The sequence below is a fragment of the Lynx rufus genome, unplaced genomic scaffold, assembly GCF_022079265.1.
Source record: "Lynx rufus isolate CCGP_SWC_20201006 ecotype Redwood Valley unplaced genomic scaffold, mLynRuf1.p SCAF_18, whole genome shotgun sequence".
Lineage (NCBI taxonomy): Eukaryota > Metazoa > Chordata > Mammalia > Carnivora > Felidae > Lynx > Lynx rufus.
This window is the reverse complement of record NW_025814832.1, coordinates 10,445,879-10,469,918: the sequence shown is the minus strand read 5'-3', so window position 1 is coordinate 10,469,918 and position 24,040 is coordinate 10,445,879. Positions and strand designations below refer to the sequence as shown.

Sequence of the window (24,040 nt, the reverse complement as noted above, 5' to 3'; positions counted from 1 at the left end):
CACCGACCACAACACTTGCTTCTAGCACGTGTCTTGGTGCACAGGGACAGTTTGCAGAGGTGTGTACTAAGGCTCACTGTGGACCATGATCACACTTCTTTACACCTTTCTAACCTAAAATCTGTGACAAAGCTTCTGGCTACAATCATTTCACTTGCCATTACATGGAACTGACAAGTTCTACTCATTACTTTGATCTTTCTAAATCCTACAAATGATGACTGCTTTTCCATTTCTCCAGGACCTTCATGTCCTGGAGCTAGGACATCTCCAGAACGAAGTTCTATACGTTTCCTTTTCATCACATTTCTTGCATTGCATTCATCAAAGTTAAAGAGCAAGACCGTATCTAAAAGGTACCCAAATCAAGGAGGACCACTTTGCAGCATGTAAAATTTCTCATGCACTCTAAGGCAAATGTAAACATTAAAAACTATAAAGACATAAACACCATGACACAGATTTCAATCCACTTTCATGAGATCCGACTCCATAACCTCTCTGTACTCATATCCCAAACTCATACGTTCGCTGTCCCCTTGGCTGGGCAACTGCAGTGTGGGTGGTTTACCTAGCCTGCCACTTGCTCCATAGGACGATCTCCTCAGCTCCTGCTGGCAGCTCCCCGCAGCCGGAGGCTTTTCTTTTCTTTTTTAATTTTTTATTTATTTATTTATTTTTAGGGGAGGCTTTTCAAATATATGTATTTTTTAACCTTTATAGTATTTTTCCTTTCACTTACAAGAATGGCTTCAGTACTGACTTATTTGTCACCCCTTATTTTCCATTTTTCTTACAGGTTCTCATTTGCTACTGATTCAGTTAATCTGAAAATTTCCTGCTGTTTTAACTACTCAGGATATTGGATGTTTGAAATTTTTGTGCTTAACTGAGGCCTGTTTATTTTTTTCACCCTGTAAAAGCTTTTGAAGGGTCACCCACAAGTTTTCTTATGTGTTCTTATCATAAGACATTTTTCTATGCTTTACGTATTCTTCGTAACCATTATGGACGAAGATATTCCACTGAGTGTTTAAACTGCTTTTGATTTTTTCCTATTATAAATCCCATGGCAATCAACATTCCCATAAAAGGGAAAGAACCACGGCTGTCTCAGTGCAGCTCCAAAGGAATACAGAGGCTACAAGTCAGTGCGCTCAGGCTCCAAGCAAGCCCTAGGCAGCAGGGCCCCTAGTGTGAGCCTTCTCAGCCTGCTACTCACATACGCCCGTGTTCTGTCCTCCTGCCTGTCCTGTGGTTCTCGAGTCAGGAGTTGGATTGTTAGTAATGAGAGCTGTGTTCAGATGAGACCAGATAAGGCAGGGAAAACAACAAAGACTTTCCTGCTTTTATGCTCAGAATTTAAGTGCTCTTACCTTTGGAGAAGGATCTTTTAACGTAAGAGTCATCAGGGACACTGACTGAGGGCTTCCAAGCTCAGGTGTATCAGGAACAAAGGCTGACCAGTAGCCATAAAGAACTTTTTTTTCTATTGATTTTATAGTAGAAAGAAAACAAGCTAATGCTCCTTGGCGAACTTTGGCTTGGTAAGACCTATCCAAGAGAAGGAAGAAAAAAAGTCTTTAAAAAATACAAACATGAAATTCTATTTATTCCAGCCAACTCACATGATGCACTGAGAAACTCAATATTCTGAATAAACCCAAAAGTAAATATGCCAACGTGATAGTTGAAAAAATAGTTTTCAACATGCAATCAAAACATGCTAAAGCAATTTGTTTACATAACAAGTTAATACAGTAAACAATATAAAACACAACTAGACAGAAAATAAGAGGGCAACAGCTTGGCATCAGGAGTAGTGAGTATGTGCCAGGCACTGTGCTGAGGCTGGCAGACATAAAGCCCGCCCTGCCCCCAAGGAGCCTGCGAGGGGCAGAGACAGACGGACAGTTAAAGAGATAACTGCAGGGCATTTTGATTGATGCTAAGGTGGAGATACATCAAAGGGTCACAAAGAAGGCACCAAAGCCAGAATTGGGGAGCAGGGGTGCTAGTAAGAAAAGGCTTCTCAGAGGACATGATTGCTCAGCTCATACCAAAGTGGAGTAGTGGTTAATAAGAAGGCACACAAAGTGGAAGAAAATTCCAGGCAGAGGAACAACATGTACAAAGGCAGATGAAGGGGACAAGGCAGATGTAGAGTGACACAAAGCCCAGCATAAATGAATCTTCAAATTAAATCTTGTGTAGCAGTCAGGTTTTTAAGCAAAGTTATTAACTTATGTGCATCTGAGATTAGAAGGCGTAACAACATAACAAAATACTACTACCTCATTTTACTCTGCATGCCTCCTTCAGCATCCGAATAGTCAGACTCACTACTGCTGACCTTTTTCCAACTGGCAGAACGGAAGGGGGTGGAGACTCGGTCTCTTCCTGCCATGCTGCTTCCCTCTACAGGCAAACTTTGGACTCCCAGGGAGGAGGAGCAGGGAGTGCTCCCCTCACGCAGGTTCTCTTTGCCTGAGCCAGTGATGGGGGCTGCTTCTCTTTCACCACTGGATTCTTCCTCTTCCTCTTCTTGCTGGATTTTCCTTGATTTTACTTTTGATTTCTTCTTTTTATTCTGATTTTAGGAGCAAATGAAAACATACATATGAGAGCTATTGGTACTTTCTCATTTGATAATTACTAAATATGTCCCCAACACGTAGTCTGAAGAAAGAAGAAAAGAGGAGAGGAGAAAAAAATGGCACTTACTTAATACTCTGTGTGTCAGGTGCTGCGCTAGGTGCTTACACACACCCTACTGGACTACAGGAAACAAGGCATGACGTATGTACAACAGAGCCATACTGGTAGCCTGGGTTTAAATTCTACCTCTGTGACTGTGGGCAAATCATTTCACCTTCCACTTAGCTTGAAGTTCCTGATCTGTGAGTATAAGGCTAATGCCACTTTCCTTGCACAGTTGTGAAAGCATTCAGCAGCAACAGATTTCAAGTCTATAGAAAATGACTAGAGTGACAATTTTCTCAGTTCTTCCAGATAAGACCCATAGCTAGCACCACTCTAGATGTAGAAGAGAGACGTTAATCCACTATATACAATGCACGGTTTAGGTCACTGAGGCTTTGTAGATAGTAAGTAAGAGCCAGTTTCTTTCTTTTCTCCTGCTTCCTTTCTGGCATCCAAATATCTTTGGAATCTAGGCATCCCTCTGCATTCTCAAGGTCCCCTGAATTTAAGAAAGGAAGGTCCTCATCACTTCTATTTTGTATTATTAACATGGCCCCAGACTCACACCTTTTACTTGCTACCACAGTGATGTTTCCTAGATGTGTATCTGATCATATCACTCCCCTATATAAGAGTCTTCATCTCTGCCACCTGTAAGATAAAAACTAACTCCTTAGCATACTATAAAAGACCCTTATGATTTGGCCTCTGCTACCTACTTGTCCCAGCCTTCTCCTGCACGCACCTGACACTCTAGACTATTGGTTAACAAATAGGCTACACACATGCTCATCCTCTATGCCTAGGCACCTTCTGTTTCCTCTGGCGGAAAAAAATAACCAACACTTTCCTTCATTTTTGTACTCTACTCATTCTTTAAAAAAAAAAAAGTTTATTTATTTATTTTGAGAGCGAGAGAGAGAGAGAGCAAGCAGGGGAGGGAGAGGGACAGAGGGAGAGAGAAAATCCCAAGTAGGCTCTGAGTTTCTCCCCTAAACTCCTAAAAACAGAATCTATATCCTTCATGTTTAGCATAATGTCTGGGATGTAGCAAGTATTCAGTAAATGTTGAGTAACTCAATGAGTAGAAGAATTTCAAATTATAAACATTTTATAAGTAATACCGGATACACGTCCAGATATAATACAGTGGCCCATATATCTGTATGCTCTAGGTTCTCCAATGGAAACATGAGGGAGATGGCAACTATATGAACAGGCTGGGAAACCTGGCAGTTGTAACAGAGACCTACAATATTTACCAATTAGCCTTTTGTAGAAAAAGTGGGTTGACCTGTGGTCTCGAGCATTTGGGGAACGAGGATGTGCAGCTTCAGGCGTAAAGTGAATGTCCGCTGCTATAGCTCTTACACTGCCTAGACCTCTTAGAAATATAAGATGCTCTAACCAGTGTTTTCAGCAGTCTGATGAATTTACATTTACTATGCTAAAAACCCAAAACTGAAATCAAATTTAAGGTCAGCCTTTGGCGCAAGTAGGGATGCAAATCACAGAAAATATATATTAAAAACAATCCACAACTTCGTGCTAAGTAAACACAAGCATACCACAGTTGGTCGAGAAGTGTTGGATTCAGATTGCTGCGGTTTGACAGGTGGCCGCCCGTCATACTGAGGAAGCGGAGTGGGGTATAACACCGTGGGCAGCTCTATGTTTAGTCCCGGGAGTCCGTGAAACATAGATTTCTGATGATGATGATGAAGGAAGCGCACACACAAAAACAAATCATAAAACAGAATGATTTGCCATGTTCTGAATCACATCGATGAACCGATTAATGTCTAGAATCTTATTGAAGAAATTCAAAGGGACAGAAAATTGGTATCTTGAAGGTTTAGGGCTTACAGAAGAGTTTAATCCCATCTGGGCGGATCTGGTCTGGTCAGATGAGTTTAAGTTTGATTTTACTTTATTTACTTACCATTTTTATTAAGTTTAAAAATTTATCCAACTTGTTTTATCCGATTATTTTATCTATGATTTTTTTAAACAATCTATCATTTTTATTTCACTTATCCATGTCCACATCTAGCTGTCTATATGGGAGATGGGACAGGGAAAGATTTAAAGTTTTAGTCACGATCAAGGTAAGTTAAAAATGGCTTTGACCCGAGGCCGCTTCCTGGCTGACCTGAAAGGTGGGTCCCCAGAGAGGTACCTTCCCACCGACCAGCAGGCTCAGAAACGAAAGGAGGCAGCCTACTAATTGCCATCTGACTGGCCTGTCTACTTATGTGGGCCAAGAGCCAAAGAGAAGCCCTGGTTCCTCTTTCAAGTACAAACAGGTTTAAGAGGATCTACAATTAAATTGTCTACAGATCATAAGCTATTCCCTTCCTAAGTGAAGATTCATACGTAAAGTTTTAGAATTTTGATGAATTTACTTAAAGCACAGCTTACCGTTTTCAGTTCTTAATTTGACATACGCCTACATATGAACATTTGAACGATCTCCTAATATATACTGCCCAAAAGCTAGCTTTAGAGAAATGACATAAAGTGGTCCCTATGCCTGGGGTCTGAGCAGGAAAGACACTCATCTCGATGAGCACTTACCTTTAGCACAGCCAGAAGAGCTCCAAGTTCCTCGGTCTGTGTCAGTTTCATCTTACCCCCATTGAGAAGAGACTGTATACCTTTCAATGCATTTTGTAACAACTGGGGGAGAAAAGAGGCCAAGTTAAAAGGTACAGAAAATTTGGTTATCCAGGGGTCAGCTTCCTAGGTTGAAGAAGTCTTTCAATGATGAAAAAAAATCATGCAACAGGGGAAAAGAAAGAAGATCTAGAGGAGAGATGTGATGAACTACTAATTATTTTCCAGAAGAACAGAGTGTTCTCACTGAAAGAGTGGTCTTACTGTACATGTTTATAAGCTAGCATGTACAAATGGTGAGCAAGGAGGAAAAAAAAACAGGAGGTGTATAGTGGGAAGGAGGTGACAGGGATGGAAAAGTGGCAGCAGAGACTGGAAGCGGGGAATCTCTATGATACAGCAGCCTCACTAGTTCTTAAAGTCAAAGGAATGTATGTGGGAACAGGTTTCTAGAGGGCAATTCTGATCGAGATCGATCTTTTGACTCAGCATTCTCATTAAGAAACAGTCCTTGGGTGCCTGGCTGGCTTAGTCGGTAGAGCATCCAACCCTTGATCTCAGGATTGTGAGTTCAAGCCTCATGTTGTGTGTAGAGATCACGTAAATAAATAAAACTTAAAAAAAAAAGATACTGTCCTTAAAAAACACTCCCCACACAGAGAGGATGTGGAACATAGCCTTTTTCTGAAATAGTGGAAACACTGAAGAAACTTCAATGTCCATCTGTTATGACAATCATTATGTAAGAAGCTAGCCCTCTGCTACATGGGAAACTCAATCATGATAACAGGAAGCATCTGCCAAGCACTTTAAATGATGTATTTCATATACCGCTCATGTAACTGTATCATTCGTCTCATTTGAGAGAAAAAGTATATGGAGACTCAAGAAGTTAAGTAACTTGCCCAACGTCTCCCAGCTACAGCAGTTAGAAATGCATGAGGCACATTAATAGGTACTGAAAAGATGCCCAAGAAATATTCACTTTAAAAAAGAGATACAGTGGTAAAAAACAGCATATTTAATATGATCCCACTGAAAAATTCTAAAATATAGTCATTTATATACAGAAAAAAATGTCTAGGGGAATGTAGAACAAATTGTTCCAGGTGGTTATATCTGAGCAGGGAACTATAGGGAACTTTCACTACCTCAGATCTGTAAGTTTTGAAATGTGTCACTCTGAATTTAAAGCATGTTAACAAATTGCCATATCTGCATCAGAGTTTTTAAAAAGAAGTAATACTGCAGATATTGCTGAAATCTCCTTTCCCTTCCATCTAAAAGACTGTTACTAGTCTGAAACTGTATTGCTTTTATAGTCAGGAGGGGAAAAAATACTTTTCTTCAAAAATCTAGAACCACAAAACAAACAGAAACTGTTTTGTAATTTAAACCTGAAAGATATGATTTCCATCTTTGCAGGTTATAAATATCTCACTTATGCCTTTATCTCCAGACAAAACTGATTCAACAACCAAATTATATTCTTTAGTCACAGCTTCTGTTCGACTACTGCTTCTAGACACATCTGTAACATTCACAAGATTAGTGGTAGCCCCACCTACCATGCAAAACGTGATATCATCCATATCAGATGATTTTGGAGACTGTAAAGTGGTCAAGAAAGCCTGGAAGCAGATATTTGGGTAGGGTTCCTCCAAGTATGGCTGTCCTGGTACACTAAAACACATACAGAGAAAGTAACTCAAACTCAGTCTCCTTTGAAATGGGGCTTGCAAAAGAATAAGAATTAAAAATAGCAGTAATACAGACTAGTGGAGTTGGAATGTACCTTCAGATGAAACTATATTAAGGAAGACTGTGCACTTCGGGTAAGTAACTATGGCTGTGGAACAGCACATGGCTGGAATGAATACCAAGAAGGAAGAGGGGTTTCCACAGGGAAAAGTTACAGAAGTTTGTAGTGGAAGAAGTATGGAGAAAGAAATCTTTTTTTAGCTCTACTTTTCAATGTGTAGAGGGAAACAATGCACACAGGTCTTGTCTGGCTAGAATCACACAGCTGAGCCCGACTCCTCCCCACTGGAGAACACCGCAATGGGGAGTCAAGATACATCGGTTCAAGTCTGTGCTCCTCAGTTTCCATTGCACGAATCTACAATTTGGTGGATGGGATTGGTTCCATTTTCTTAGAAGAAATTGGCTTTGATAGAGGCCTCAACAAAGCTTAAATTCATGACTATATCCTTCTAGAAGACTTAATATGGTTAGAATTTGTATCAACAGAAAACAAAACCTTGACATATTGCATATGTACTGCTCCTTCCCTATTTTAGGGATAAGATCCTAGTCTATTTTTTCCTTTACTTTACCTTTTTAAACAAATACTACTAAAATAAACAATATACGATGATCTTATTAGCAAGGAACATGGGAAACACAAAGTAGGTTATTTTTCTAAGTTGGCTCTGGCTTCAGACATGAGAGGCCCTGTCTCATCACAGCCAGGAGATGTGGCCGGACTCACATACCTGAGACACAAGTTTGCCATGCAGTGCACTGCAGCTCTCCTAGCTTCAGGGTCGGGTTGAGCCGAGTCACTCAACTTCATCAAAATCCCGCTCTTGCCGAGCAAGTCTGGGAGGTACTAGAACAAAATAACAGCTAACGTGCGTCAGAAAAGGCTTCTTGGAAAATTATTACTCTTTAGGTGGGTGTCATTTTTTTTAACTAATGGATGGTTAAGTCCCAAAAGACTAGCTGCTAGCTAAATCTTTCAAATGGGCATGCAAAGATGTGCCCTGAAACACCAGTAGCGATCATCACTCTCAGCCCAGGTAGCTGCTGAAGCTCTTCAGTCTTGGGTGCACACTGAAGGATGACGATAACAATAGTGGTTCATGTTTAGCGAGTGCCAAGCACTTTACAAGGACTGTCTCACCTCATCCTCAAAGGATCTACCATATATATGAAGAAATGAGATTCAGGGTGGTTGAGTAAGGGTTGACCAAGGTCACACATCTCATTAACGACAGGATGGAAACCTGAGCACGAGTCTATTGGTTCAGAGCCTGTGTTCCTAACCTTTGGAAGGAAAGGCAGAACACAGTTTAAACTACCTTTTGACATTTTGAGCCATTGCAGTAAACCAGAGCTGCCAGGGCTTGGAGAATCTCCATGTGTGTCCAGGAACTACACTGCTGAATAGCAGAAATAGTATATGCCAACAGGAAATCCAGGTTTTGTTCATCAACAATCACCTATCAATACAGGAAAAAATATGCATCATCTAACTTGTAAAAAAAAATACTTTTATCTTTTTCAGACATGTATGCTCATCTGAACCAAGCTATGAAAGAAAGGGCACATGTGTCCATCTTTTTGGTGTCAGAAAGATCAGCTTTAAAGGCTTTGAACGTCTGATCAAGACAGGGCCTTCTCCTTGTCCCAGGGCCTTGCTCACTTCCTCCCCTTTACTCCCTCCACTCAAAATAGAGCCTGGCAAAGTCCCTGCAGCTTTTCCTGGAGCCAACCAGATACTGGTAGCTTTAAATACACAGATATATAAGACTCAAGCCACTGAAATGGGCTTCTCTACATCATAAATGCTCAACAAACACACTATGAATATAAATGCCTGCTAAATAGCTACTATGTCTCACTATGATGTGGAGCATACAATGGGAAGAGACTGCATATCCTTGTCATCAAGTTTATAATCGTGTTGGGACAAAGGAGGCTAATCGAAGTAACAATTCATGAATAACTGAGATAAACTGTCATCAAAAGCTAGAAAGTTGATTAAGGGCTGTAGGTACCATCTGTGATTAGGAACTTTTCCAATTGCCAGTGCTACAAAGGTAATACATCTGAGAACAGTAAACCTTCAGAAGCTATGGTACCAGTGTGAAAAATTATGAACTTGAAAACAGCCTCATTTCATTTAGGACGTCACAGGTAGCAGACACTGCTTACCTATCAGCACTCATCTCCTCTCTCCTGCTGGCAGAGTATTGATTTTATTTGGGTACTCACCTCTTGCACATGGGACCTGAGGGTAAATCCTAATTAGCTAAGATACTGGTTCTCTACCAGGGGAAATCTTATTTTCCAAGGAAATGGGAATGTCTGTAGACAGTTTTGACTGTCACAATCAGAGGGATGCTATTGCCTTCTAAGGTAGAAGCCAAGGATGCTGCTAAAATCCTACAATGCACAGGAGAGCCACCCTACAACTAAGAATCACCCAATCCAAAATATCAGTAAGTGTCGAGATTGGGAAACCCTGATATAAAAGTTGAGCTGCACAGTGTAATCATCTAGGGAGCTTAAGCCCTGCAGTTGATTCTAATGTGCAGTCAAGGTTAACCCCTGGTTTCAGTCACCCATGGTAATACTATTCCCTTGATCAGAACTAGGTCTCCCCAGCCAGATATGAGGGGAGGTCTGATGGAGAGTGAGGGGACAACATGCTTCATTCTTTTTTTAAAAAATTTTTTTTTAATGTTTATTTATTTTTGACAGAGAGAGAGACAGAGCATGAAGGCGGAGGGGCAGAGAGAGAGGGAGACACAGAATCTGAAGCAGGCTCCAGGCTCCGAGCTGTCAGCACAAAGCCTGACGCGGGGCTCGAACTCACGGACCGTGAGATCATGACCTGAGCTGAAGTTGGACACTCAACTGACTGAGCCACCCAGGCACCCCAACATGCCTCATTCTTTTTTTTTTTAATTTTTTTTAACGTTTATTTATTTTTGAGACAGAGAGAGACAGAGCATGAATGGGGGAGGGTCAGAGAGAGAGGGAGACACAGAATCTGAAGCAGGCCCCGGGCTCTGAGCTGTCAGCACAGAGCCCGATGCGGGGCTCGAACTCACAGACTGTGAGATCACGACCCAAGCTGAAATCAGACGCTCAACCGACTGAGCCACCCAGGTGCCCCAACAACATGCCTCATTCTTACAGAGACACAAAATAAATCATTTTTTTGCTTCTGCTGGGGGTTATTTATTTATTTCGCATGGAATGCCTGGAACTGAGGCAGCCATCTTGACTAGGAGAGATGCTAGCTGAGGACAGCCCATACACCGATAGCAGAATGGAAAAATGTCAGGAAGTTTCTCATAAAGTGCCCCTGGAGTGCCTCTCTTGGGGGTTGTGGTATGATATAATTTAAAAAAAAAATAGTTTTTAAGCTGTTCTAGGTTGACTTTTCTGTTTCTTGCAGCCAAAAGCAACCAAAAGGTTACATGGTGCTAATTGTAAATTTTGTGCTAACTACATTCACATCCTCATGTGGCATCTTATGGTAACAGCCTCAATGTCTGAACTGTTCCTAAAAAGATATGAGATTTATTTAGCAAACTGAAAACATTCTGGAGAAAGGAGAGCTACAGCATGGACCTTGTTATAAATAACAAGGGTCTTTCTATCTTTTTAAAAAAAAAAAATTTTTTTAATGTTTATTTATTTTTGAGACAGGGAGAGACAAAGCATGAACAGGGGAGGGTCAGAGAGAGAGGGAGACACAGAATCTGAAACAGGCTCCAGGCTCTGAGCGGTCACCACAGAGCCCGACACGGGGCTTGAACTCACGGACTGCGAGATTATGACCTGAGCCGAAGCCGGATGCCTAACTGACTGAGCCACCCAGGCGCCCCAAGGGTCTTTCTATCTAGTGTCCTCTTGCTCCCAAGCTACTTATGTTTATGAAGATCAAAAGCGGACCACAAAAATGGGAAAGGGGAAAACATATTGGTAGGAAAGGAGTAGTAGATTGTTTCAACTTATTCTTAGATATATCTTGGTCAAATACATCTTCCATGAAAAATTCTAAGACCTGGGGGACTCAATGATATTGCTTTCTTGAACCAAACAGAAAGGGGTAATTCTAATGGACAAACTTCTAGAATTGTGCAGAATAATTTTTTTGGTCAGAATTATATTTAATATCATCCCTAGTAAGGAAGTGCTTCTTCTAATTTCTCAAAAGATCAGCCTATCGCACCTAGCACAGATGTAGCATTTCAAAGGTACTTATTTAGTTCATGATAAATTCTAAAGTTATGCACATGATTACCTGTAATCTGTTAAGTAAATGGTGGATAAGTTGAGACACTTTGCTGACAAGATGATTCTGATTAAGAGGCACCAGTCGGCAAGCTTGGACAAGAAGAGCACTGACATCCTACCAAAAAAAACAAAAAAACAAAAAAACAAAAAACAATGAAAGGTGATATGCCTATTTATTAGTCAAGTAAAGAAGCAACTTCTGTCCCCCAAACACAGCCAAACAGAAAAATGAAAGGCAATGTTCACACTCAAAATGAGGAAAGATGACATGTGAGGCAGGAAGTAGGAAGAAAATTAAATGATAGCACAGAAATGGGATGTGCTAAAAAGAAGGAAAAGACACAATATGGTTTTTGTCAGTCTAAAAACTCCAGAGTCTCTACATATGTAGAGAGTGCAATTAAATAGCCAAAGAGAGGCTTCCAGAATATAAAAACACACACCGAAGTTAAAAATACCAAAAAGTAAGCAAACAGACACATGAAAAGATGCTCAACAACACTTACCATCAGGGAAATGCAAACCAAAACTACAATGAGATATCATGTCACACCTGTCAGAATGGTTAAAATAAAAAACACCAGAAACAACAGGTGTTGGCAAGGATATGAAGGAAAAGGAACCCTCATGCACTGTTGGTGGGAATGCAAACTGGTGCAGCCACTGTGGAAAACAGTATGGAGGCTCTTCAGAAAGTTAAAAATAGAACTACCCTAAGATCCAGCAACTGCACTACTGGGTATTTACCCAAAGGATACAAAAACACTAATTCAAAGGGATACATGCACCCCTATGTTTACAGCAGCGTTATTTACAATAGCCAAAGTATGAAAGCAGCCCATGTCCATAAACAGATGAATGGATAAAGATGTGGTGTGTATACACACACACACCCACACCCACCCCCCCCCACACACACAGAGTGGAATATTACTCAGCCATAAAAAAGAATGAAATCTTGCCACTTGCAATGACCTGGATGGATGGAGCTACAGAGTATAATGCTAAGCAAAATAATAGAAAGACAAATATCATATGATTTCACTCATCTGTGGAATTGAAGAAACAAAACAAATAAGCAAAGGGGGAAAAAAAGAGAGAGACAAACCAAGAAACAGATTCTTAACTATAGAGAACAGACTAATGGTTACCAGAAGGGAGGTGGGTAGGGAGGGATGGGTGAAAAAGGTGATGGGGATTAAGGAGTGCACTTGTTATGATGAGCACTGGGTGATGTACGGAATTGTTGAATCACTATATTGTACACCTGAAACTAATACAACACTGTATATTAACATACTGGAATTAATTTTTTTAATTAAAAAATAAAACTCATTCATTCCCATCTTGAAAAAGAAAACAGAAAGCAAGCAAACCATATTTCCAAGGCCACTGGGAAAATCAGGAGTGACACGTGTATAAGTTTAATGTAAAATTAGGTAATTCTAAAAAAAAAAAGCGGGGAATCTATTTGCAAATCACACCATTCATTCCTCTATAGACGTTTACTGAATTAAAAGTCTGGAGCACTTATTATGTGTTAGATCTTTGGGATCCAAAGGTGAACAAACATATTCCTGAACTTCAAAGAGCTCATTATCTAGAAATACTCACAAAACATTAAAGTGAATTAAATGTTGAAAGAATTAAGTACAAACTCTATGGGGAAATGGTAATTAAGGAGGTCTTACAGAGGTGATTTTTAAGCATAACCTGGAATGATCTGAAGGATGACTTAAAAATCTGCCAGACATACAAAGCAACGAAAGACGCCGCAAGCAAAGGGAATGGAGTGTGCAAAACCTGGAACACCAGTAGGTGTGAAACACTAGTAGAAGCTTGAGGAAGAGCAGGTTTTAAATGACTGCACACAGGGCACAAAAGAAGTGATGGGAGACTGGAAAAGCACATATTTTTGACATAAAAATATCAAATTATACCAATAGAGCAAAAGTGCCCGAGTCCTCCCCGAATTCCACTCCACTCCCTAGTGATACACACTATTTTGTTGTTGTCAACTCTTCCATTTGTTGTTGTGAACGCTTTACATCTATAAATATACACAGTCTGTTAAACACGCTCCTCACCCTATACTGGTGTCACACTGCATGCATGAACTGTTCTGTAACTTGCTCTGATCACTTACAGTATGTAGTGAAGATCATCCCAAATCAGAGCTTTGCTTTCTAGTCAGATTTTTTTCCCACAAAAGAAAAGAGCACTCTAGCAGCAAAGCAAAGAATGGTATGGAGAAGGGCGGGACTGGAGGCAGAAGTTTAAGGAGAGTTCAGGAAAAAGTCATCTTGCCTGAAGGCTTAAGGCACTGGCAAGGGAACACAGAAAAGGAGATGAGAAACATTTATGAAATAGAGTCTGAAGAATCTAGAGTGGATAGATCCGGGAGGAGGGAAAGGGAAAGCACCAGTGTTTGTGCCAGTGTGATTTGGCAGACTGTTCATGTTTCCCTGAGTGGGGGGAGGGGACGGGTTGGGGATACAGTGGTCTCTGCCGAGATAATGTAACTCATTTTTAGGAACTGTCAGGTTTGTGGTGCCTCTGAGCACCGTAGGCAGTGGTATGACTGGGTCAAGAGTTCTAGGAGTTCATTAAGTAGTCTCCAAGGCCCGATGTGCGTGAATATTATTATTATTCAGAGTCAAAGTACTTCTAAAGAGGAGGCAAAGAGGGAAAAGCTAGCACGGAGGAACAGAAAATGGCAGGGACCATGTGACAGACTTAGGCTCCAATTCTAGCGCTGCCGTTCGCCAGCAATATGACACTGGACCTTTATGTGCCTCCGTATTTTTAACAGTAAAACAGACCTAATATTACCGACGTTGTAAGATTCCTGGAACCGTGCGCGGTATATAGTACGTGACGGTCCGAGTTCCATTACTTAGTAAATGGTAATAGTGAATTTTATATACAAAGTGTTTTTGTATGCAGAGAGTGGAGCGGAGGCGAGGGGCGGACCAAATGACACCTGCGGTGTTACCAGAGCAGAAGTCATCAGTGGCGTTTTGAAAGATGCCGAGTTTGCCAAGCATTGCGGGGTCTTCCAGACAGAGGAGGGCAGAGACTGCCACAGTCGGAGGGAGCAAGCATGCCTGGAACTAAGTAATGCGAAGCGGTACCGAGAGAAGCCAGGAGAGGCCAGGAGAGGCCGGCGGGAGCTGCCAGCCCGGGTCTCTGAGGGTGGGGCCGGGGCGAGCAGGCGTGGCCCGAGTCCTCCCTACCCAGCAGGCCGCCTACCTCCGGGGCCACGCCGCCGACCTCGCCGTAGTTCTCAGAGATGAGCTGGTCGAAGAGCAGGTGGATCTCGGTGCGGGCGGAGCTGCTGTCGTCAGGACGGAGGGCGCAGAGCCTGGCCGACAAGCAGCGGAACCCACTACCCTGCTCGGGCGGTGGCTCTCGTGGAACGTCTCGCGCTTGCCCGCCCGGCAGCGACTCGGCCACTTGCATCGCCGCCATCTTTCCCACGTAGGACCACAGGGAAATACTTCCGGGGCATTCCCGGCTCCGGGAGCCAGCTCCGGAAATAACTTCTTTAGACCAGAGCTGGCGTTCCTAGACGTTGGGATCTGCTTGCACTGCTGTGCGAATAGGTTTCAGAAACGGCTTGGAGGCTTTACTTGCCGCCCACTTCGCTTTGAGCCCAGACTGAAATTGAGACTTTATTTGTCCTCCTAAAAAGTTTGTTCCTGGGCAGGGCTGACATGCCTATTTAGTACTAGCATTTCAAAATCGGACTGGAATTGGGGAGGGGCCGTTGTAGATGGCAATGGCAGAAACTGCTAGGTCTGCGACATCTTGGGCTCTTACCTTTTTTCCCAGGCACAAAACCACCCTGCATAAAGGATATAGTAACCAGTATTCCTTGCAGCTAGCTGTGCATCCTTTTGTGAATCTTGAGGCACTTCACCACACGAGAAAAGTAATTTGGAAGTTCAAACTCAAGCCATGTGAAATATAACCTGCCCGAGGGTGACCTAGTTGAGATTGGACACCCCAAGATTTCCTGTAACCTTAAAAGCAAGAAACTGGAAAAGAAAATAGCCATTTTAAATGCTATAAACAGTTTTTAGCCACCCAAGAAGTGAAGGCATGAAATTTACATTTGGTCATCTCAAGCCTTTTGAGTTATGCAAATGTAAAAAAATTATCATCAATGGTTCTTAGGGAAAACCTTGAAGGCACCTGAATATACATGTTTTATCTTGAGACAAACACTTCTGTTTAGCAATGGCAATTGGGGGCATGCTTTAGAAGAGCTAGTTTTCTAAAGACTTTGGGCTTTTGGGGGAGGAATATTTTTTGTTTGACTTTAGATTTCATTATGCTTGTATATTATTGCTTATTCTTGAGATATGTGTATGTGTATGTTATGTATGTGTATTTGTGATGTTCAAGCACTTGCTCAGAGAAGATCAGGAGCTGAGGCCGAGTCACAGATGTCTTAGTCTGAGTTCTTCCAAAGCAGAGCCTTAGATGAGGTTGTTATATGAGTGATTTATTCAGGAATGAACAGGGAAGAAAGGGGAATCAATATGCATATGGGCTATTGAATTAACCATTGCAAGGGGTGGTATTTGCTCAACCCTCAAGATTTTCTGAGAAGCTTTATGGAATGCTGTCAGAACCCCCTTCCTGAGGAATGGAAGATGGAAGCATATATCTGCCAGCCTTTGAATTCTGTTGTCAAGCATTGCCCCACCAAGCATCAGTTCTCCAGTGCTTTTCATTTGAGCATGCATCAGTGGGTGGTGGCTCTTGTGGGTGTTTCTAGATGCACAGAGAAGCCCTGAGGCAAAAGTGAGAGGTGGAGGGTACTGGGGTACAGTCCAAGACAAGGCTCTGATAAAAGCCTTAACTTGTGCTAAGCTAGTAGATGCCGGATAGAAGCTGGTTGCTGTAGCAATGATTAGACTAAGAATAAGAGTGTAAGGCCAAGAGTATTCAAAGCAGTGCACAAGAGATATCCAATACACTGGGCTAGAAGGATGTGGGACCTGATCATCATCACAGTGGAGGTGGTGTGATAGAGACTGTGGAAAGGATCAGGGTTTGGTGTGGCTCATCTTAGGTTGCAACCTGAGTGGCCCACGCATACTGTTATTCAAGACTGAATGACCCAGATATTGTAAAGTATACTGATACCAGTCTGTTGAGTTCTGATGGAATGTACCCTAGCAGATGGCAATGTGGTTTCTCCAAGGAAATGAACATTCCTACCCTTTGCTGATCACCAACTGAAGAAACATATATCAAGCTTTCAGGGAGGACTTGAAGGCCCACTTCATTGGCTTGTGTTTAGATGATAACCCCCAAACTGTGGAATTCATAGCTTGGCAAAAATCTCTCCCAAGAAAATCTCACATATCCTTATTCCTCCTCACTCTCAATCTTTTTTAATCCTACAGTGGCATTGGGACTTTAAGGGATGCCTACCATATTCATAGCTATTTCCTTTTGTAAGTTCTACATAAAGTGGTCTGGAGCCTTACTCTGGAATATCACCTCTTTCATATTTTGGAACTCTGTCAAGACTTCATTTTTATTACCTCATTAGAGTGTGGATCATCCTAACTAAAGTAGGCTTTACCTTGACCCCTTCTCCTTGTAATTCACATCCTTGTTTATTTCCTTCAAAACCTTTACCATAATGTGTAGTTATCTGTTTACTTGGTTTTATCTGTTTCCTCTTCTAGAATGTGAGCTTTGTGAAAGCACACATCCCATCTGTCTGGTTCACTGTTGTTCAATGTCTGCATCATCTATCGCTGTTCATCAATGCTAGCACAGCAACTGCATCATGGGAGACACTCACCAATACTTGCTGACAGAATTAATGGATTCACTATTTATTCGGAGCCCCCAATTTGCCATTTGTTACTTGTGAAAATCAAATGGGATCTTTGTGAAAATACTTTGTAAACTATAAAGTTCTATAAATCTTAGCATCCAAATGAGGGAGACACTGTTACTTCCCCCTTTTTACAGATAAGAAAAGTTTAAATGGCTTAAAAAAAGAAAGTATAAAGAGTTTAAATGATTTGTCAAGGGCCACACAGGCAGTAAGTTGGCCAAAATCAGACTACAACCCAGGCCAGTTGTGATTGTGAAGACCAGAGACAAGAAACTATAAGTCTGTTTTTACCCATGTTTTGTAATGGGGAAAACCAGAAGAGAGAGGCTGGTCCTAAGAATTGAGATCAACTAGGATAGTCTAGGAAGGAGGATTGGCCTTGGCTTCTCTTCTAGAATCTTAGAAAATTAGGACTAAGGGCCATCAGCCCATCTATTTGGTAATAATCATAACAATCATAGTCAACACTTATTGAATGTTTTCTGTGTCAGGCACTATGCCAAGCATGCCAAGCACTTTACATGAACTAACTTCTTTTATCCTTGTAGCTCTAGGAAGTATATATTGATAATCAGATCAGAAAACTAAAGCACAGAAAGGTTAGGACACTTGCTGAAGGTCACACAGTTGTGTGGTGGAACTGGGTTTGGAATTCAGAATCAGAGCTCCTAACTACAATGCTATAATGCATAGGCCCTGGAGCTTGACATGAGATTAGCGATAAGGTCCTGACACTTACCTGCTATATGAGTTTGAGTAAATTACTTAATCTCTCCAAACCTCAGCCCCCTTATATGTAAAATGGTAGTGGTAATAAGCAGTCACAAGGTGGTTGTAAGGATAAATTAGATGATTCTTGTGGAGACTATAACACAGTGGCATACCAAGTCCTGAGCAAATGTTTCCCCCACCTCATCATCACCCCTAACCAAATAACTCAAGCAGTGTGGGTACTTTTAACAATGATGATTTATTGAAAGAAGTGACTCTTTTTCCTTCCCCACCACATGTAATCTCCATCCAGAGGTCCCCATTTTCATCTGTCTTCCAGGGCAAGGAGTTCCAGTCACATCTTTGAAGATAGGAAGTGATGAGAAATTATTAGAGAAGGATGACCCTTAAGATAAATCTTCATCTGAAAAATGGACAAAAAAAATTATGCATGAGACCTGCTGTTTTTGTGACCTAGGGTCACAGACTGCAGTTGAGAGGTGACAGTTCCCAGTTTTGGGAATCAACAAGCACCTGAAAAGAGCGAGCAAGGCTAAAAGCATCCCAAGGATTGTGGGTGGATTGGACAAATAGTAACTTCTGAACACAAATGGCTTACTTCTGAAGTTTATGTTGATTCTGTTGTGTTAGTTATTACGTTAATTAATAAATACAACCTAATTTATAATCAAGACTGAATCATGGTAGCTTTCCATTATGCATTTTTTTCATTTGATGGCTACTAAAAATATCACATGAGGACCCTGAAATTTTTCTACAGGAAAGGGGTTCTCATGGGCTAATCTGGCAGTGTGCATCAGAGGTTTAAAATGAACATACTCTCAGCGTCGCCAAAATGAACAAATCAGGAGACTATAGATGCTGGTGAGGATGTGGAGAAACGGGAACCCTCTTGCACTGTTGGTGGGAATGCAAATTGGTGCAGCCACTCTGGAAAACAGTGTGGAGGTTCCTCAAAAAATTAAAAATAGACCTACCCTATGACCCAGCAATAGCACTGCTAGGAATTTACCCAAGGGATACAGGAGTGCTGATGCATAGGGGCACTTGTACCCCAATGTTTATAGCAGCACTCTCAACAATAGCCAAATTATGGAAAGAGCCTAAATGTCCTTCAACTGATGAATGGATAAAGAAATTGTGGTTTATATACACAATGGAGTACTACGTGGCAATGAGAAAGAATGAAATATGGCCCTTTGTAGCAACATGGATGGAACTGGAGAGTGTTATGCTAAGTGAAATAAGCCATTCAGAGAAAGACAGATATCATATGGTTTCACTCTTATGTGGATCCCAAGAAACTTAACAGAAACCCATGGGGGAGGGGAAGGAAAAAAAAAAAGGTTAGAGTGGAAGAGAGCCAAAGCATAAGAGACTGTTAAAAACTGAGAACAAACTGAGGGTTGATGGGGGGTGGGAGGGGGGGCGGGTGGGTGATGGGTATTGAGGAGGGCACCTTTTGGGATGAGCACTGGGTGTTGTATGGAAACCAATTTGACAATAAACTTCATATATTGAAAAATAAATAAAATGAACATACTCTTGGGCCATAAATTATAATTCTTAGAATTTATCCCAAGGAAGTTAATAAGGGCATGTATACCAATTTAGTATTCATTGCAACTGTATTAATAAAATAAATAATAAACATATCAAGTGTGTATTAATGGGGGTTACTAAGTATATGAACATATATGATGAACTTTTTTATAAGGCTGTTACAGATATAACAGCCTTATGCCTGTTGACGATGGTATAGAAACATTGGTATTGTTAAAAGTTGTATTAGAAAATAGCTATTTTCTAAGTGAAATAATTAAGAAATCAAAATAGACACAAATTATCTCATTTCAATATATATATAATATATACATATATTAATATATATAACATGTACATATATTATATATATAATATATATGTATGTATATTATGTATTTGCATGTGTGTGTTTAAAATATGCACCAAAGTATTAAGCAGATATCATTTGGGGATGGGGCATAATGTGACTGATTTTAATGTTCTTTTTGTTCAAATAAATAGTCTGATTTCTCTTCTGGATATATTGGGTAATGAAATTATTTTAAAGGTTTGGAAGCTACCATCCTGTGATGGATGCTTCTTTTTCTTGAGAAGGGTGTAAAGAGGGAGAGGCCACAGAATGACTGGCTTCTGTTCCACCCAGCTCTGGAAAGTCCCACCAGAGCCAGCCTCCTTAGGTTGGACAAGGTTTGAGGAAGCAGGGAAGGGCCTGATGTTTTCACCTGTCCTTAGGCTGGAACACAGACGTGGCCACACCCATTGCTGACACAGTGTTCATCTGGATCACAATCCCAGTCACCACTGCATTCCTCAATGCAGCTACCTATGTTAGAACAGACCACCTTGTTTTAAGCCCAGGTATCAGAGAGGACAGCCCTTGACTGAAGCGGCTAGTTCCACTTTCTTCTTTCAATTCAATAAATATGGAATTTTTAAATAATTACAGAATAATACTCTTTAACATCTTATATATTTCAGTTAAAGACAATAAATAAATAAATTCAATAAATTCAATTCAATAAATATGGAATTTTTAAATAATTACAGAATAATACTCTTTAACATCTTATATATTTCAAAGACAACACATTCACATAATCACAATAAAGTAAGGCCTACTTTAAAGAAGAGAATCATTGTATTTGCAGAAGGGAAGTGCAGAGAAGCCCACTCAAATGTCCTCACTTCCCTACTTTGCAGGGAAAAGGGCAGAAAAGAGGAGACTCACATTAAGCAAATGCCATCCAGGGTGTCTTGCTGTCACCCTGCGCAGTGAATCTGATTAACCTCACTTAATAAGTGTGGTGACTGGTGTGCACAGAGGTGAATTGCCCACCTCTGTAGGTACAGAAATGGAATTGAACCCAGACCAGCCTGACCCCTAGGCCAAGCTCCCTCTGCCGTCCCACATGGTGAAACAGACTCTGAGATGAAGTGCACATTGCCAAATGTCAAGGAGTCACTCCTGACCTGAGTGGAGGCCCCCTAGGTTCCCAGAGCCTCACAGTTAGTCTTTGAGAACCAATGAAATAGGTCCAAGAAGCCAGTTAAGACCCCACAGGAACTTCTAGCTAAATGTATGCAGAGCTCTGGATGAATGTGTGCTGTGCTTTTGCTTCTACTCAGGGGTTTCTCTACCTGATTCTGTCTGGACTTCTCTGGGCTCTTGTTTCCTCATATGTAAAATGGAGCTCTTAGATCTAGCAGGGGAAATGAAGTTCATTCTCCAGTGTCAAGTCTGATCAACAGAGATGACTATCTAATGCTGCGTTGAGAAGGCTGGGGCATCTTGTCCAGGCTCAACAGGAAAAGAATCCTGTGATGACTAGCAATGTTTAAGAGTATAAGAAGGGAGCCTGGTGGGATGTCTATAATATACTTGCAGACCTCAGAGAAAGTCAGTACGATCCCTCCCTGCTTCTGTTTGCTGTTGTTGATATATGGTGAGATGGTTGAAGACTTTGCCCCACTCCTTAAATCTGTTGATCTTTGCTGTGTATGAAGCATAGAGCTAAGTTATTCAGAAAATATAAAGATTTAAGGGGTGCCTGGGTGGCTCAGTGGGTTGAGCACCCAACTTTGGCTCAGGTCATGATCTCGTGGTTTGTGAGTTTGGGCCCTGGGTTGGGCTCTGTGCTGACAGCTCAAAGCCTGGAACCTGTTTCAGATTCTGTGTCTCCCTCTCTCTCTGCTTCTCCCCACCTCATGCCCCCTCTCTTTATCTCTCTCTCTCTCTCAAAAATAAATAAACATTTTTAAAAAACAGTTAAAAGAAAAGATGTCAGGTAGAGTCACTATCTTAAAGCAGCTTAGAATCTAACAACATAGATAAGACTTGTGTTTAAAGTACTAACAACAGGGTGCCTGGGTGGCTCAGTCAGTTAAGTGTCCAACTTTGGTTCATGGGTTCGAGCCCCACATCTGGCTGTGCTGTCAGCACAGAGCCTGCTTTGGATCCCCTGTCCCTCTCTCTCTCTGCCCCTTCCCACTCTCTTTCTCTCAAAAATAAGCAAACATCAAAATATTTTTTAAAAATGAAGTACTAAAAACAAAGCAGTATGTGACAGGTGTCCTGAGAGAGGTATATCCAAAGGAAAAGGGGCTCAGAGGAGGGAGGACATTATTTCCAGTTAGATTAACCACAAAAGGTGAGTCTTGAAGTACAGGAATCTTTTTAAGGCAGACTTGATGGGGCGGGGGCATGGGGGGGCAGTGGTGGTGGTAGAGTCTTGTGAGAAGAAAAAAGAATTACTAGCAAAAGTTCACAAGGGGAAATGCAGGCATGTGAGGCATCCAGGGCACAAAGTTTAAGGAGCCCCTTGCACAACCTGAGAGTGAACGTCTCCTTCAATATTGCACTCTAGGCGTCTCCTCTCCTCACTGCTCGGCCTGGAATGCAAGGAATACAGGAGGACTGGCAAATGTGAGGCTGGAGAAGTACACGGGAGCAGCTGGATGTCAAGCAGGACAAACAGGTAGGGGACAAAGTTACTGGGGTCAGATCTTGAGGACCTGACGAGTTTGGATTCCATTTGGTAGGCCAAGGGAGGGATATGACTGCAGTTTGCTTACAAAGATTATTCTGGTGTGAGGGCATAAAATGGACCAGGATTCAGTGAGCAAGCAAACCTCAGAAGGGAAAGAGGGTCAGGGGGTGCGGTCAGGAAACTTGGGCACTGGCCCAAGCATGGGGTAGTCAGGGCTGGAAGTGCTGTGTGGCAATGGGGAGGGGAAAGGAAGGAACACATGCAAGAAACAATTTCAAAGAATGGACGGTATTTGGCAACTGGTTTAATGGAGGGGGGAGGAGGACAGCAAAGAAGAGAGGGGAGTAAGTGAGAACCCAGGAATATTTAGGGAGAAGCAGGAGCTACAGTGAAGAGAATCCAAGAGAGAAGAAAGTTTGAGGATTGACAGGGCAGCAAACCATGTCAGATGCAGAGGTTACAGGCTTTCGCTGCCGAGGAGCGTCAAGAGATTTGCCAGCAGATCCTGGGAGCAAAGTTTCTGGTGACTGATGAGGACAGAAAGGGCGACAGTCAGTCTTCAGGGTGTGAAGGAATGAGTTGTGGGGAAGTAGGGGCAGAGAGTTAAGATGGCTCCTTTGAGAATGTTGGTGGTAAAGGGAAAAGCGGAGATCGAGATGATTTGTGTATAATGTGACTAAGACAATGTGTTCTCTAGTCTGATTTATTTGTTGCAAAAGGCCAAGAAACCCATGGGGAGAGAGATGCTGGGGGAGATGGAAGAGATGATGGGGCAGCAAAAAGGGAAGGGTGGACAGTCCGGATGAAGGGATGACCCGAGGAAAGGAGGGGGAAGAGTGGAAGCAGAGGGAGAGAGATTTATGCGGTCAAGATGGCTCCTTGACTAGAACATCTTTCCTTTTCTCCTTTCTTCCCTCCTCCCCCTGCACACACCGGTCCCTGCTGGCCCACTTTCCAGCTCCCTCATTCAGAGAACAGAGCTGTCTTCTGCCTGGACTCACCCAACAATTTCAGTGGCCTCACTGCAGCCTGGAGCTCCTGCACCTCCAAGCTGAGGGTGATGAGCATCACCAGGAGGAGGAAGCCCCCCACCTTCATGTTGCTGTAGAAAGTCTTTGGCAGAAAGGCAGCGAGGCAGAGAATGGCTGAAATTTATACTCTTCCACCCCCACCCCCGAATTAGAATGCAAGGTCAGGGGTGGGACTAGGGAGGTGAGAGCCTTAAGCCCTGCCCAGAAACTACTTCTGAAGAACTCACACCAGTAGGTATCCTGGGTAACTCCTCCTTGTTGCCTAGGCAAGTCTCTGACCCAAAGGAACACCCTCCTCTGGCAGACAAGAGTCTCCTGAAGCAGGTAAGCTATGAGTGACAGAGAAAGGGGTGGAGTGGGGTGGGGGGTGGGCCCTGGCCTTTATTATGTACTTTATCCACTCATTCCTTTTTTTTTTTTTTTTTAAACACAAAGAAACATCTCCTCTGGGCCAGACACATGCCAGGCATGGAATACATCCCTGTAGAAATCACAGTCTAGGAACTGGGTGTTAGCAAGGGCGC

The 24,040-nt window shown here is 42.0% G+C and overlaps 1 protein-coding gene and 1 long non-coding RNA gene across 2 annotated transcripts in view; both read right to left on the bottom strand.

The window, feature by feature from the left end:
• The window catches only part of HEATR6 (HEAT repeat containing 6), a 34,227-nt gene extending 19,401 nt beyond the window's left edge, over nt 1-14,826 (bottom strand). Inside the window, exons 1-9 of the mRNA XM_047080861.1 lie at nt 14,608-14,826; nt 11,363-11,470; nt 8,403-8,543; nt 7,815-7,930; nt 6,888-7,002; nt 5,281-5,382; nt 4,272-4,409; nt 2,295-2,590; nt 1,377-1,554 (exon numbers count right to left, since the gene is read on the bottom strand). Of these exons, the coding sequence (XP_046936817.1) occupies nt 1,377-1,554; nt 2,295-2,590; nt 4,272-4,409; nt 5,281-5,382; nt 6,888-7,002; nt 7,815-7,930; nt 8,403-8,543; nt 11,363-11,470; nt 14,608-14,826 (1,413 nt within the window). The remainder of the gene's footprint in view (nt 1-1,376; nt 1,555-2,294; nt 2,591-4,271; nt 4,410-5,280; nt 5,383-6,887; nt 7,003-7,814; nt 7,931-8,402; nt 8,544-11,362; nt 11,471-14,607) is intronic.
• Nucleotides 14,827-18,172: 3,346 nt separating this feature from the next.
• On the bottom strand, nt 18,173-23,595 carry LOC124513201 (uncharacterized). Its single transcript, XR_006962312.1, has 3 exons — nt 23,487-23,595; nt 20,221-20,321; nt 18,173-18,356 (listed from the first exon to the last, which is right to left on the bottom strand). It is a non-coding gene; the product is annotated as an uncharacterized LOC124513201 (long non-coding RNA).
• Between the last annotated feature and the right edge of the window lie 445 nt (nt 23,596-24,040).